At 40.3% G+C, this 17,122-nt stretch overlaps 1 protein-coding gene across 1 annotated transcript in view; it reads left to right on the forward strand.

Annotated features, from left to right (window-relative positions):
• Positions 1 to 402: 402 nt before the first annotated feature.
• LOC113158125 (potassium/sodium hyperpolarization-activated cyclic nucleotide-gated channel 1) overlaps positions 403 to 17,122 on the forward strand; it is a 56,662-nt gene continuing 39,942 nt past the window's right edge. Inside the window, exons 1-2 of the mRNA XM_026353828.1 lie at positions 403 to 758; positions 6,535 to 6,958. Of these exons, the coding sequence (XP_026209613.1) occupies positions 403 to 758; positions 6,535 to 6,958 (780 nt within the window). The remainder of the gene's footprint in view (positions 759 to 6,534; positions 6,959 to 17,122) is intronic.

Here is a 17,122-nt window from a genome sequence, read left to right on the forward strand (position 1 = left end):
CATTCGCTCTGCTCCTGTAACGCCGCTTTTCTCCTACCATGTGTGAATCCGATGACAGAGAAGGACAGGAGAGACGGAGGGGGGCTATCATGAGCCACATTATGTAAATAAGGTGCAGGAGCATGTGCCAGTTAAACCGCAGTGCCGTGCGAAGTGAGACGAGGCTGAGGCTGTGGACGGCAGAAGCCGGGTCCGTCGGTAGATGGCGGTAACCCAAGAAACCTGATCCACCGGGCTCTCGGGCACTCTGTCTCAGTTTGCAGCACTCGCGTTGAAGGCAGAGGAGCCTTTACAGTTTGAAGGACATCAAAAGATCCAGGAGAGCTCGCAGCGCGTCCCCTCGAGTTTTGCGCGCAGCCTTCCCGAGCAGGAGAAGAGAAAAACGGGAAAACTGAACACACCATGGAAGACAAGTCCAATTCATTCTCCAGCAACAAGGAGGAGAAGACGGATGGGAATAATGTTTTCCAGAGACAGGACTCGATACAGAAAAATAACACGGGGAGCCAGAACATGAAGGACCATGGCAACTCAGTGGGCTTCAAGGGGGAGCGGGAAGAGGCCATGGTCGGTTTTGACGATCTGGAGGGGGCGTCCAGGCAATATGGTTTTATGCAGAGGCAATTTGGGGCCATGATGCAGCCCGGAGTCAATAAGTTCTCGTTGCGTATGTTCGGCAGTCAGAAAGCCGTGGAGAAAGAACAGGAGAGGGTTCAAACGGCCGGATACTGGATCATTCATCCATATAGCGATTTTAGGTAAGGGCTGGAAAAGACACCTGGTCACCCTCCTCCCTCCCTTTTTATCCCCACCACACCACTTCCTCTCCAACCCCGGGGTCTGCAAGCTGTACACTTTCACACATAACGCTGTGCCATCGGCGCACACACACAGCACAGCACAGCACAGCACAGCACAGCCTGCCCCGAGGCGCAAACGCTAATCTACCTCTGTTTTTTAGGCAATCATGCTTCAGCCGGCTGAAGGCGTCACTGTCAAAATGTGCTCACGGAGTGTGTGTGTCTCATTGCGGCATTTTTATTATAGTAGAGAGGGAACGCTGCACGGCTACAAAGGTGCATCTGTGATATGTCCTTGGAAAAAGGATGGTGAATGTCATGATTTGAAAACACACACGAGCGTCGCTTCGGATTGTTTCACAGCAACAGCACAGTGTCAGGTCCTCATTGCGACATATTGCGCTGGTGTAGGGGCAACGGTACCTGGACACAACGTGACAATGCCATTGCACCATCACGGTTGTAAACATTTCAATGCAGGCGGCGGTAAGACGACGGGCCTGTGTGCTAAAACGTCGGGCACAGACCGTGGTAACATCGGGTGCCGAGTCGTTTTTAAAACAGTTTAAAATGATCTGCAGATCTTACAAACATCAGGACAGCACTCATGCAGAGTGGTGCATTTGTGAAGCTGAGGAAATATGATGGAATGTGTTTGTTTGAAGAGAGCTGCAGAGGCATCACATCACACTTCTGACATTCAATCATAATGATTGAGATTTCTTTTTTTTTGCTTGCTTGTCACTCTCTTAGCTGAACAACCACATACTGCCATATATTATGTTATTGTGAAAAAAGGACGCTCACACTAACTGGTTAAAAGATTCAACCACTCCTCACACATTTATAACATGTAGTGCTGCAAAGGAAATGATTCTGCTGGAGTTTAGACAAACGTGCTGTAATTTATTACCAGTGCATTCAAATGGTAAACAAATGAGACCATGGTGAGGGAGGACTGGTTCTCCACAAGCTGCATGTTTACAGTTCACCACTTAACCAATTAAGCAGTTCATATGGCCCAGACTCTGCACCGGCGTCCCCTGGCACAGCTTTATGGTGATACTCCTCCCTGTTTTCCATTGCAACTACATGGAACCTGCCCTAGCATGTTTCCAGCCTTTACCACAGCGCTGTCCATGGTCCTGAACTCAGAGCAGGCCTGAGTTTGCATTACTCCGTTTCCCCTCAGCTTTCACAGTGCTGCTGGTTCAGAGATGCTGGAGCCTTAGAGCTGAATTCTAACCAAGCAAACCAATGTACTGAAAGTTACAATTGCTCTTCCACTGGACTGTGCAGCTTTGCGTTGCTTGTACTGATCGATTGTATTGATAGGTTTGAGTGCAGCAATGACATAATACACAGTGTGCATGATAGTCCTAAACTGCATGGATGCCCCTGGGGCCTTTTTGTTTTGCCCCTACACTTTCCTAATAACATAATGCTAACTATGATATCCTGGGCACACCCACACTAAGACACAGACATATGCACAAGCCCATGTTCATACACAGATGTGCAACAGCGGTGGGCAAGGATTAGTAACACAACACAACAGTCAATGAGCTTAGCAGTATCTGAAAACAATTATGTAAGGAGATTGACCTCTCTAAAAGATGGCTAAAGGGTAGGACCTGAACAGTTCAGTAATATGCATACTTTAATTAATTGGTTTTCTTAACTGTATAGGCTTCATTTATAAGCTATTGTTCACTGAACTAATTGGTAAAAGTGGGGAAATTTAGGGGAAAGTGAAGGGAAAAGGCTTCATTCTTTAAGTTCATGTCACTTTAGCACACAGATACATGTATAGAGCTAATTCTAAATATGTGAAAAGTCAAAGTGGGCCATCAGTGGGGATTGGCCATTATATTAATGCTCTATTAGAAAATTCTACATTTTACTCTTACTTTAGGCCCCCGAGGTTCCTTCCTTATGACATTTTCCAAAGGGCAGTTTTTCCAGTCCTTGTCCTCTAGCCAGCGTAAAGACACAAGCCTTCTAAGCCAGAGAGATTGCCTCACTGGCTTGAAAATGGCACTTACTGTACACCCCAGTGCTTCAAGCTACAATATCATGCCTGTGCATTAATGATCTGGAAGAGTACACTTTGCTTTGCAGGTCTCTTTTAATATAGCTTAAAAAGTAATGTGCTTCTCTACTGTGGGTTTACACTAACAATTAGTTTAGTTTGTTATTTTGCTACAGGGGCGTGTTATCACTGACAATCTTTAACTGTTAGATAATTATATTAAATATCTGCTATATTCGTATATTTCTTTGTGGCAGAACATTGTTTGACCAGAGAAAGAAAAGCATAGTCTTAATGAAGTGTCTTACGCAAGTACAGTCGATGAATGACACCACTATTCACACGGGCTTTATATTGCTTTGTGGGAGTGTTTGAAACTCAATATGCAACATATTCTTTGTACACAGTGGCTGCTTAAAGATTAATGGCAGGTTAGTAATATTCATTATTCATAGGTTTTCATGCAAGGAGTCATACACCCCTGTTTATGCTAAGGAGAGGCCTTTGTCATCATCTCAAAGACTCTCAGTGATGTTTTCCTTGAGAGTGGGTGTCTGTAAAGGCAAGACAGGCGGATTTGTTTTAGCCTTTACAAAGTCACGTCTAATTGTAGGTAAAACATCATTTTGCTTGTCTTGTACACCATCATTTTTCTTTCCATTTAAATTTGCATTTGTGCAGTGACACTAGGTGTAATTCAAATTCTGGCTTTAAGTCAGTGATAATTCCATTGTTTCCTTTCTTATTATAAATACTCAATAATGAAAACTTAGATGTTTCATACTCCAATACATAATCTGTGTGTTTAAGGGTTCAAATTAATAATGTTACCTTCTTAATAAGAACTTCTTCCAGTTAAAGATGGAGCACATTATGTAGGATTCTGCTATGTTTGGTGAACTTTGGTGATCTAAACTCATATGCCAAGTTTTATTAACTACATAAACTTATCTGAAGTTCTCTTTCACTGTATACATCCATACAACAGGTGACCTCGTGTAGCACAGCATACTCATTACATTTCAGATTGGACAGACCTGTATGGGGTTCCCCCTGCTGCTTGGCAGGAGTGGTCTAGCATTGATTATGATGGAGCACTAGGAGTAGGCAGGAAACTTACGAGAAGGAATGAGCTGGTGTGATTTGGAGCAGATTTGTTAGGACAGTGATACCTCCACCCCGACTGCAGCTGGTTGGACTACTGGTAGTGTGGTGGTAGTGAAAAAATATCAGCATAAATGATCAGTGCCTTAAAAAAAATAGACATTTAGCAAAGAACTGGCATTTTGCTTGGTTTTGTTGTCTGTTTTTTCTGAGATACTGGGGTAAGACATTTATTTTTCTCATTTGATACAGGGTGTAATGGTGCGTATATCAGAGTAATCATTGCTGCCTTTGCAGTGATACAGCAGAACCAACTACTGTAGGTCTCTGAACAGTCAACCAGTGATCGCAATTCCTACTTAAATCAATCAGAACATTGTTTACATATTGACACTATAGTACTGTATAAAGATGACTAGCAGAGGGCAGAACTCATGCTTTGAATACACAGCTGGGACAGGACGTGGGTGCACAAATGGGGGGCTAAAAGAATACTGTGTGAATGTGTGAGTACTTCAAGTGCATTGCTGGAGCTGACAAACATGAAGCTGGAGTCAAACTGGAGACTGCGTGTAGTCCTTGTGAAACTGCAGTTACAGTTGCGTGCACTGCACTCGGTTATCGGTTAAACTGGGGCTGACTACATTATGAGAGTTCGTGCATTGGAGCAAGAACACAATACAATGATCAAGAGCTGGTTACAGTGTTAGAGCTGTAGTTGAAACTAATGCAATGACATGCTTTGTGACTGGCAATTGAAAATGAGAAATATCTCCTAGCAATCATACAGTTTTCTTTGTAATTTCATGTATTTTACAAATCTGTAAATGACTTTTGTCTTTAAAACACTGAATGTTTTAAAGTTTGCTGTATTAGGTTTTCTGCTTCAAGACGAGCAACATTATGTTTTATTTGTTAGATAAGTGGGTGTATTAGAGGTCATGCACAGTATAAATACCACCTACTTAAGTCAACAGAAACATAGAAATGTCTCACAGATGTGGGCATTTTATGTGGGTTTATTTTGAAAACAACATTTTTGATTAAATTAATGCAAATCATTTTATTTTAGATTATGAAATTGGACTTTGACTTCACTGCAGCCTCTTATCAAACATTTAAATATAAAGAACAAGAAGTAATAACCCATGCTATTCATGCTCATATGTATGTACACATCATCTTCAAGATACAAAGTCAAGGCTCTCCATGTAAGAGTCCGCTCCACAGAGCCAAGTTCAATGTCCGCTGATGTAAAAAATAACTATAGTGGATGTTATCAACCACCAAGCAGACCGCCGTTTAGCTGAAGTGAAGACAATTATCGGACACATGATCTGAGGATATTTATAAAGCCAAGGCCCCTGCTTAATTTATTCAAACAGATCCATTACTGGGTGGCCAGTCTGCCAGCCAGCCATTCAGCCAGGCAGCATGCCAACCAGCCAGTCAGATCATATCCATCTTCAACGACTGCAGTGCATGTGAAGTAAGGCAGAGCAGAGGCAGGCAGTCAGGCAGTGGGCATGACGTCAGTTGAGAGTTTTTAGCATGAGATAGGATTCCTGAAAGCATCTATTTTCATTAATGGCTGCTCGGCCTTTCTCAGGGCCCAGGACATTTCGTGAAAAGAGCAGGGCGCTAATGAATCACTTTGCCTCTGTTCATCACAAGACGGAGGGCAAGGACAGTAATGCATCTGGGAAGGATGAGAGAGTCCTGCACAGATACAGTGGAGTACTGGGTGCTGACTGTCAAAAGACTTACAAGAGATCATATGTATTTGTCTGACTGAGTCCTGCCATTAGCTTATCTGTAATATTTCCTGAGAGGACCTACTCACACAGACCACAGACAAAGAATTTTCGACTGATTACTGCCGTTTGTTTTGGTTTGGAGTAAAATCATTTATGTTACACAGACAATGCATCTTACAAACTTTGCTCATTAAATGACTTATCCTTCATCACCATCAGCAGGTTGACATTTTTGTTTGAGAAGTTTGTGAGTGAAGGGTCTGCACAAGTCTGGGATGGATGGATTGCCATGACATTTAGTACTAGGATTCATGTTCATTATAACAGCCTGAAAGTTAAATGACTCAACCTATTTAAAATTTGTGGACAACTTAACTGATACACAACCACCCATTACTATTGAGTACCTGCAAAACTAATGGTATACCCATCAGCCTCAACTGTATTTGTGTTTGATGCTGACAAATGCTGACAAACTAATATTACACCTGCTAAACATGACATACAATCAACGTTTTACCTGCTAATATCGCTCAGAATAACACCAGGGACAGTCTTTATATGTTTTCTTGCCTCAATGTGAATCACAAAACATGGATCATTTCAATGAGAATAAAAATTGGACAGCTTGATGTTTTCAGGCAAAATGCTCAAAATTATTTGTGCACTCTGAATATGGGGTGAGGTTAACAGGTGCATTTAATGTTGATAATTACTTTTAAACATAGTTTGGCTAAAGCATTATCCTGGTTTCCTGACACACTCGTCCCCCCATTTCTTACTACCCGCCTAAAACACGTCTCTTCCCTCGCAAAGCTGACTTGTGTGTGTTGCTCCACAGGTTCTACTGGGACTTGATAATGCTCATCATGATGATGGGGAATCTAATCATCATTCCTGTCGGAATAACCTTCTTCTCAGAGCAGACTACCACCACCTGGCTGGTCTTCAATGTGGCCTCGGACACCATCTTCCTGGTGGACCTGGTCATGAACTTCAGGACGGGGATCGTCAACGAGGAGAGCTCCGAAATCATCCTCGATCCCAAGGTCATCAAGATGAATTACCTGAAGAGCTGGTTCGTTGTGGACTTCCTTTCCTCCATTCCAGTGGATTATATCTTTTTAATAGTGGAGAAAGGTTTTGACTCAGAAGTATATAAAACAGCCCGAGCCCTGCGAATCGTCCGCTTCACCAAGATCCTCAGTCTTCTGCGTCTGTTAAGACTTTCACGACTCATCAGATACATACATCAGTGGGAGGAGGTGTGTATATTTTTGTTTGTGTTCTTCAGTGATCAGAGAAAAATAGAAAAAGAAATTGATATAAAAGACTATGACTCAGAGTCTGCTGTATATGTTGTGTATGCGCTGTTTGGTGGTCCTTAGCCTGGCTGGGCGTTTTTCCAAGCAGCACGGAAACAACCTAGAAAGGTTAATCCACGGTTATAATTGTGCATGTGTAAAAATAATAGGTGCTGTCAATCTCCACTCCACAAAAAGGCCTATCCATGGATAACAAGTGGAAATGTCAGTTTGAGCTCACTGATGGGTGAAATTAATTCAAAATCAGAAATCAAAAGTAATTACCTCCATTTTCTTCCAGGAGGATGATTCAGTTCTAGCTATGTAGTGGTTTCATATGGATTCAGGGCATCATATAGGGTGGATAACTATTTTATCAAGAGAGCAATGTAATATATATTCAGAGATAAATGAATTACCTTCTTTAGGTTTTGTCGGTGTGGTTGTGTTGCTGGTGGATCTTGTGTGAACATTCACAAGGTTAAACCCCACTGGACATAACTGAGAGTGATACGTTATTAGCGGCTGCCGAGTCATTGCACTGCCTGACTCAGACTATTTAACCATGCTCTAGTGTTCTCCTTCTCCTGGTAACGATTTCATTACACCGACTGATCTAAAGATTGTGCTCCTCTTTATGACAAATTAACCATTTCAGCAGATGGATACATTTCAGACATCACGGCAGCAGCACCAGCACGGCAAGATTACATTTGATCTAATGTACCTCGGTTAAAATGGAAATAAGTAACAATAACCCCATTATTTTAATGAGTTAGTCTCATCTTGATCCAAAATGTCCTTGCCCTAATGCTCCCTGTCTGTCTCCCTCTCTTTATCACCGACATTATCCATGCTGTGGTTTTGTGTTATATTTTTGAGTGCAAAAATAGCTCATTTATTGTAATATTAGCAAGCTACGTATATACAGTAAATGCTATTACCAGGTAAAAACTAAGCATTTATAAAAACACTTAATACTTACAAACACAGCTATTAGTCATGATCAAAATGCAGCCAGAACTTAGTGTACAATGCTTTCCAATTTGCTTTGCAATTCCCAGCCCCCATGCTATGGATCAGTGAACATTTACAGCGCAGGAAAAGATCATGTTTGTGCTCGAGTACCAATGAAGCATCAGACTTTTATAGTGTTTATGTAGCTTATATGTTTCTGTCGGTATGTGTTTAAACTGTGTTGTATTGCGGTTACAGTATAATGTGGCATTTGAAAAACAAAAACATTATTCATGCTTCAGCAAAGCATATTTCAAGCTTTGCCAAATATCTTTTTAGATTTACATTTGCATCCACACATAAGCACAGATATTCTGAAAGCGAATTTCATGTGAATTACGGTTGCCCTGTGTTATTATCTTGGCATGCACACTATGTGGGAAGTTGATTATGAAGTTTTGATAGGGCGGTACCTTATATTGCTGTATACACTGCAGAGCTGTATGCAGTGGGAGGATGTGACAGTATGGACCAGGTTACAGACACAAATAGACAGTGCCGCAAGGTTAATGAAAGGAACTCTACAGCGAGCATGCAGGGAAGCAGTGCAGTATATAGGGATGTGTCATAATGCTCAAAAACAACAGCAGAGCTTACAGCCCTGCACTCTCACTTTGTCTCTCTCACGCTCAGTTATTCTCTTTTGTCTCCATTTGTCTTTCTGCTTATCAAACTCTGGCTCATTCTTCCTCTCTGGTTTGGTTTCTATCTTCCCATTGCGTGCCTTCTCTTACTCTCACAGTATCCTATCCTCCTCTGGCACTTATATATATATATACACGTTCACACAAACAATGATGAATCGGACACATCCATGGGACGTGATATGGGGGGGGGAAACAGTCAGCGGAAAAATTCCAAGCTGTCGTAACATGTTAGGTGTAGGATGCAGGATTAATGCTTTAATGGAGGGCAAACATAGACTCCTGCCATCGTAATAGGTTTTAAGCAGTGAACCATCATTACATCAGCCTTAGAAATGGACCCGGTTAGTTATTCGGGCAATTCAGTCAATTTCTACAATAAGTCATCTCCCAGCCTGTATGTCATTAATTCCAGTATCTGTTTTGGGCTGTCTGTCCCCCTCCTAACTTTGCCACCATCTATTCCCTCCGTCTTTGAGGTAAAAAAGTTTATTTATACCATGTATGTTTCTTATAGACGCTAATATACACTGACCAGAAGTCTGCATTTACACTGCATTTACAATAAACTGCAACTGAAAGGAGCAGAGTAATCACCTACTTTGCATGTATGACAGATGCAGTAGTTTGGATGAGCGTATACTACCTTGTTGACATGTAATTATTAATGGGCAGTTCTTAGGGAAATAGGTCATGCAGAGCAGTAAACATGTTGTATGCTCAAGAAAACACCAACCCAATGGAGGTAGAGGCACCATTTACACATCTAGAGACGGTTTTATTTTTTAGAACACTTCTTATTAGCTTAAATGAAGTATTTAGTGCTATTTATTGACTTCAACATATTTACATAGTATTCTAAGCTTTACTCAAATGCATGTATAACCAGCACCACACCCTGGGTAAATAACTGAGGCAAATAGAAACCAAACAGAAATGAAGAAGTTTCACCTTCTGCCTAAGATTATATATTCCCTATGGTTGAACATTTTCCTTCCCTTAGTCATAGGTTCCTATACTACGACGACTGCCAGAGGAATCGTTTTTAATGGCTGACTATTTAACAATTCAATGAAATAATGAGAACAGTCATTGGGGGCATTTTTTGCCCTTTCCATCGGTAATTTCACACGCATTGTTGGATCTTTCAAGGGCACTTTTACCCCCTGCTCCTGTTTATTTCTGACCCTACCTCCCTTATGTTTCCTCTTATTATTTCATGCCCTCTCAGATACAGAGTTAATTATCTCAGTGACCTTATAGTCACGACAGACAATTGTAGCCCCAACTTTGCTTTTAATATATCTTTGAATATGAGCTCATTTTCAGAACTTTATGATTTATGTTCCCAATAATAGATTTAGATACTATCCCGAAATACAATAGTGCTTTTGTATTTAATAAAAACAATATGCAATAGACTAGAGGGATAACAGTTTAAACTGCTGTAGAGAATCCCCACAGCTCCCAGTGCCACATCTGGCTTATCACAGCCACCAGGTCTCCAGCCAGATCCTAGCTCAAGCACGAGGGGGAGGTGGGGGGTGGGGGCTCAGGTTGAGCTTGTGGCACCATACCGGCCCCAAGGGATGTATCTACCCTTTCTAAAGCCCTAGGCAACCCTCCGTGGAGGGTTAAAACATTTTTGGAAACAAATCTGTACACATAGTCATTATAATATTTGTCTTTGTTATGTTAAAGTACCTACAGTATGTTAAGTTTCAGTGTAAATATGGAACTGCATACAATGTGGTACTACATTTATTCTCAGTGGAAGGTATATTGACTATAACAAATGAACCTATAACACCTTTTAAGGTATTTTCATTCATGTTCTGTATTGCATTTAAGTTATGTCGTAATAATTAACCATTATAGAGATTTAGTAGAGATTTTAGTACTTAATTTTAACTGGCACCTATACAAGCATTTGTTTTAATTAGCTACTTTAAGATTTTGTTGCATTTTTTAAATTATTTTCTCTGTATGAAAAGGATCAATTATTTCCTTGTAAGACATCTGATGACACCTAATTATTGCTTCTCTCTGTAATGTTGGACTTAACATTTTATTGAATATGTTGCTACATGCATAAGTACATTAGCAAACTTTATAACTAGGTAGATAAGATTAGTTATATTATTGAACCCTATGGGGAATCTAACTGATACAGGTCTGTGAAAATATATAGCAACATGCTGTAGAGATTCTTTTCTATATGATGCTGCAGACAATTTCTCCCAAGCATGTGTGTGACTTAAAATGGTTATAACTCTGCTTCCAATTTAGGGTTTGGTTTCTGCTTTAGTCACCGATATTGTGCTGTGTTACAGCACATTGCATCTTAGGTCATGTTACAGAGTCAAATGTATTTTGATACTGTGGTGACACACTGTCACACATGGTGAGTTACACAATAATTCCCACTGTGACATTCATTATTCAGTGCTGTGAAGTTTCACTTGCTGTTTATTCACCTTCATTACTGCTATAACTATCACATTTCTTTGTTTTTGTATTCCTATTACCTCTACATAAAAGTACATAACTGCTACACTGATAACCAGTACAGTTTTTGACTGATACACTTTCCTAATGTTGAAGCTGTGTCACCATCAAAGTCAGGTTTGTGGCATAAAAATGCCCCACTGAGCACACACATGCTCAATGGGGTGGAGCGGGGTCTCCCCTAAATGTGTGATGCTGATTAGTTCATATAATACATGCCAAACTACTGCATGTTCACTTTATGTCATAAAATGAAGTGTGTGTGAGGCACTACTCAGCAGCTTTCATGCAAAAGTACAACCTGTTTCTGTGAATACCAGTGTGACAGATTGAGTCACTTCTCATGATCAGATTGTTCCACCACTGAAAACAGTTGCCTGGTAATGTCAGTACAAAGGTACTGACTATGTAAAGTGGAATGCGCTGGCAGAGCCCAATGCTTGTTACAGTATCAGTTTAATTACGGTGTGTGTAGGGATCCTTCGTCCTAAGCAAAGGTACACAGTTGATTCACAGCTCAGTCAGTAAAGTGATCTGAAAGGGGGAAAATGTGAGTCAATCGACCTGCGTATCTAGTTCACTGCGTGGGCACAGTAGAGGAGACTTTAACTACATTACACAGGCTAAATCTGGTCTCCACTGAAATAACCCACAGTTTTGTGTGACAGTGTGACAGCAGACTCTTCTTTTATTTTTACTTTTCCATCTATAGACACAGCGTGTCAATAGACTGACGGTAGAGGTGTGAATATTTGCCTGTATCTTTTCACAGCGTTGTATCTTTTTGAAAAATATCAGCATGCTCAATTAAAGCAAGAGCACTGAAAAGCACAGTTTTAATACAGGTAATACAAGTAATAAACCAAAATGAAACTTTAAGACAGAGTGTAAAATAAAGAGAGTTACATTTATCTGTAAGTCAATTTTCATTAACTACAGTATATCCTGAAATAATAGGTTTCAATATTAGGTCACAAGTTGATATAATAATAATAATAAAGAAAGGAAAAAGACAAAAAACACAGCAACTCCTTCCTTCAGTGAGAAACTGTCAATATTTTGCTTAACAAATTATTAATTTTTGTCTCGACTAATTAATTAATTAAATAATTGTTACAGCACTAGTTGATAACGATGCAATGTGTACCCATTGTAAGGTGGAAAGAGATCACGATGAAGCCACAGCACACTGTAATTTGCCACCTCAGCAACAGAGAGTTTGGTGACAAAGGAGATTAGTCGGCTTTGGTTTATGGAGCCCTGCAGACTTGATTCACCTGTCTCAGAATAGGTTGTGCCAAGTGCTGGGTGCCTTGAGGCCACCGCCCTGATCTCAAGCAGAGACACAGGTGCCTAATCATGCACGCACACACAGAAGTTGTGCTGAATCATCAATTGCTGGTGAGGTTGAATAAGAGGAAAAAAAGAGACATTAAAACTGAAAGAGAGAAGAACAGCAACATAGGGAGGAAGGCAGCGTGTCTTACACTTAATGTGTGTGTGTGTCATACTGAAGCAACAGTGACTCCTGTGCTGTGTTCCCCTGATTGATTTTCTATTGTGTTGACCCAGGTTTCTTCTGTAATTACAGCTTGTAAAACTAGGCTAAATGAAAGAAGAACAAAGGTTTGTAAATGTGATCTGGTCTGCTTTTTGTCTGCGTACCTGTCAGTACATGCTATCGACCTCTACTGTTCATAAGCTGTTTATAACAGTGACTGCAGCGGTACCTTGAATCCATGAGGAAAGTATACAATCCATTCATCACACAGAACTGCAAATGACTTTTATAGGATGATAATTAAAATGAGCCTGGCCTCATTAACATGTGCTCTCAAATAGCATGTAGTTGTAGGACACGCATACAATAGTGAGGAGCAGGAACGTGACCGACTGCAGGATTTTCCTCTGTCAAAGAGCCATGTTGGGACTGAACCTTTAGCTGATGACTGTATATAAGTATTTCCTGTTATGTGACATGATTTCATGTGAACTGATGTGATTTGTGAGGCTCGTTGTTGTGGGACTATCATGTCTATGATAATTGTGTGTACTTGGAAATTCCACATCCTGTATAGATGGGGCATTTTACGCCTTGGTAGCACAAGTGATCTTTTTCATTCTTCAAATACCGTTTTTCTGCAGCCCAATACTTTGTTATTATTTATCTGCCAATGCTGTGATGGGTTCACTGCAGCAAAAACAAGTAATGGAAATAATGTCTGAGAATGAGAATGTTTGAAGGAAATGAAGTAAAACTTTCAAGCAAAACACACACAGAGATATTTTAAATAATCAATACAATCTGAAGTACATAAAATTGCTGATTTGAAATACATCTGCCTGAAAAGAAATTACACATTTTTGGAGGTGATCTACAGCAACTCTCCCCCACCGACAAAGTCCCTGTGACACACTGTAGGGCTGCAAGAAGCTTTGGAACAGGTGTGAGTTAGCCCAGATACCGTGTTACTGCTGCACAAAACACACATAGGCAGGGCTACGCAGCTGGCTGTTTCTATTAATGTCCCAACAAAAAGACGTTGGGACTTTGAGTGCTGTTTTGCAAAAGCACAAAACAATCTGATTTCATTTAAAGGTGTTCTGGGGACACTGAAAGACAACTTTTCTTTACCTGAAAATGTGCAAACTATGACAGGAAGCACAGTCTAAGGAGCAGCAAATGCTTCATGAGTGACATTTACAGTTTTTGTTGAAGCTAGAGAGGTCTGTGGTTATTTTAGAGACCCCATGTTTGTAGTTCTTTTGAATTGTATTTTCTAACTCCAACTATTTCAATGAGAGCAGGAAAAATTGTAAAATGATGACTAATGCCATATTGTTTTTTTGCAAGGCTATAGGCTGACAGATGAAATACCACCATTAAATTTCACCCTGTAGACTCAGAATCTAGTCACAATATGTCATCTACCAAGTCCATAAATTAAAAGATTCAGCGTTTAATTTCACCTCTATTTAATGTACAGTACACAAATCTGGCTTTTAATCCTAAACCAAGAATTAAGCTGCAACTGCAGTGAACAAACAAAAGCTAAATTAGTGAGTAGATACAAGTGCTGTGCAAACTCCACTCACTAATATCCATTTTTGGATAAACACATTGCATTTGTCACTAAAGCATGTGTGGAAGCAAATTTGCTGTCCAATGCTACTAGGCACTTGGCTACGGAACAGTGAGTTCACGTTTCCTCCTCTTCACTCCTGCATTTTTCATCAGTGTCCAGCCTCCACTGTGGTGTTTGTGCATGCTCCGTCACATTTTGTTCAGCACATCCAAAGATGTTGTTTATGGAAAAAGGCTAAGAAATTAGCATTTTCATGTTAAGAATAACCATGTTTGCACTTTTTTAAATTCAGGTTTGATGTTCTCACTAAATTAATGTTATATCCAAATCATATTGTGTTCTGCTTTGCATAGTATGTGGATGGATTTTTTGCTGCTCAGTGGATACTGTAGCATTTTGGGTTGTCATTGGCATCAACAGATTTCAGAACCCCACCCTAGTACCGTATAGATAGATAAGGCAGCTTGTTAGATGCAAAGCAGACCTTTGTTGTCTTGTGTGGGAGATGCAGCCTGCAGGGGGCTAAAGAGCTGTGTCACGTGTCTTTGTGTGTGACAATCTGCTTGTCACACATTTGACATGTCATGAGGAGGCAGACCTCTCCTCGCTTAACTAAGATGCGCCCAACCTGCCATGGCTATACTCACTGTGTGTGGAAAACAATGTTATTATGTCTAAGCAATGGATTTGAACGCACATTTTGTGAATGAATACTATGCTTTTTTCCTCCAAACATCCGTTATCTCTCTCCGTTTCCTTCCCTTTTTGTCCGTTTTTTCTTTTTTCTCCCCCTCACATACACACATCTAAAAACAAACAAGCAAGTGAAGTCACACACATACACAGACACACACAACATCCTTTTGGACTCCTTCTGTCCAATTTTGTCAAGCAGACAACAACGAAGGACAATGCTTTTCTGTCTGTGTTCTTGTCCTCTCTGTTTTAAGACACAGCTCTCTGACGATGAACATAATGTGCCTTGAATCATGTTCTTGCTCAGCTCACTAAGGGAAGCTTACTGTTGGCCCAAGGGGTGGAAAATCCCAGACTCCACTGCCTGAAAAAAAGAGTTTTCTCCTCATCTCATGTAGATTTAACCCATTTTCCTTTGCCAACTCACTCAGCGCTCCTTCTGTTGCTAGTTAGTCTTGTTAACTGCAGTAGAGAGTGTTAATTGCTTGACCATATGGTATAGAGTCTTAGAGTTAATTGTCAGACCAGTGGTGTTAAAGTAGAGCGAAGTAGTGTAGCCACTACAGTATACCAACTATGGCTTTACAGATCACTGTAAGCTAATGTATGACATTTTAATATTATATACATGTTCATTACATGCACCTCTGGTAACTCTTTGTCTTTCTTATTATGCATTATAGTGTTTTAAACATGAATTTTGGAAGTAATAAATAAGATATTGTATTGCACATGCAGTGCCCTCAAACCACTGCCATCTTCTTTTACTGAGCCTGAGGTGTAACCATTTCAGCAGCCCAATAGAAGTCAAACAAAATCAACATCTACGGTTTCTTCCAACATCTGCTCATTATTTTTAGCACTATTTTGTTTTGAAACCCGTGTCATATTTTAATGTTCAGCAATCCACCCCCTCCAGAGTTCAGAGTATGAAAACAATCAGTGAAAGCCGCTCTGATCTTCTGTCCATTCCCATGGGATATCCCCCTGCATGATGTGTATACACTAAGCAGACAGATGACAGATATAGTATGGGGGTGGGGTGGGGTGGGGTTAAAGTGATAAGAGTGGAGATTAGGCTAATCTTGGTTATTTTTGCTTGCTTGGCTGTTGTTGGTGGTTACTCTGTGTGGGTAGTGGGTATGCTGTGGGGGGTTAAAACTAAAGAAACAGATGCACTTCTCATCCTGGTAATTACCTGGGATGGGAAAAGCATACCGTACATCTTCTATGCACTATGGGCTCTATGACTGATTCTCCATCAGGCACATAATGATGGCAAATTCTAGGCACTACGTGGCATGACATCCTGTAATGATGCATTGCGTCTTAATTAATTAAGCATTTAGGGTTTTTTTTTTTTTACTTTCACTTCCCAGGAGTTAATGCTGTGTTGGATGGATTTAGTGAAGCAGTATTTATCCATCTGTCATCACAACTGTGCTCATCAATTTACATCTGAACACATCAGTTTGTACTGTCTCATGATTAAGACAGTATAATTCTGCCCATATATGATGTGCTCATATCAACATCAGCTGTCCCTATATGGCTCTATAGTCATTTATATAGAGAGGGTTTATTATGGACGCCTATGTATTGCTACAGCATAGGTTAGTTATATATTTATATTTTTATACAGCGCTATTTGTTTGTTAAAGTTTTATTTTTTTCTCTTACTACATAACCTATATGTTCATATATGTGTTAGAGCTTCAGAAAGGATCGATGGCAGATCAGCGTATGGGTGATTTGTCACTCTGAGTATGGATATTGTGAGGTCATCTTGGCCACCTGGCATATTGCAAACAGCTGTTTCAAATGTTATCACCTTTAATTGTGTTTCATTAGTGGCAACTACACCTACTAGCAGGTCAGAAAATCCCTGATAAGTGTTATAATTGGTTGACCTCTTGTTTCCGTAGTTATTATGACAGGAGCTAAAGTTGTGTAGAGTGATAAAATGAAGGCATTTCAATGGGAGGCAGCTGTTTGTGTCCAGTAGTGAATATTATTACTGCAGTAAATCTTTATTTTAACCCAAACTATGATCATTCCTAAAACTATCAACCCAGTTAAAGTAGTGACTTTGCCAGAAGCTGGTATATTAAGTGTTTATTATTGTAAACATGACAACGAATTTCCAGCTTGTGATAGGAGCGCACTGAGCTGAC

The sequence above is a fragment of the Anabas testudineus genome, chromosome 12, assembly GCF_900324465.2.
Source record: "Anabas testudineus chromosome 12, fAnaTes1.2, whole genome shotgun sequence".
In the NCBI taxonomy this organism is placed as follows: Eukaryota; Metazoa; Chordata; class Actinopteri; order Anabantiformes; family Anabantidae; genus Anabas; species Anabas testudineus.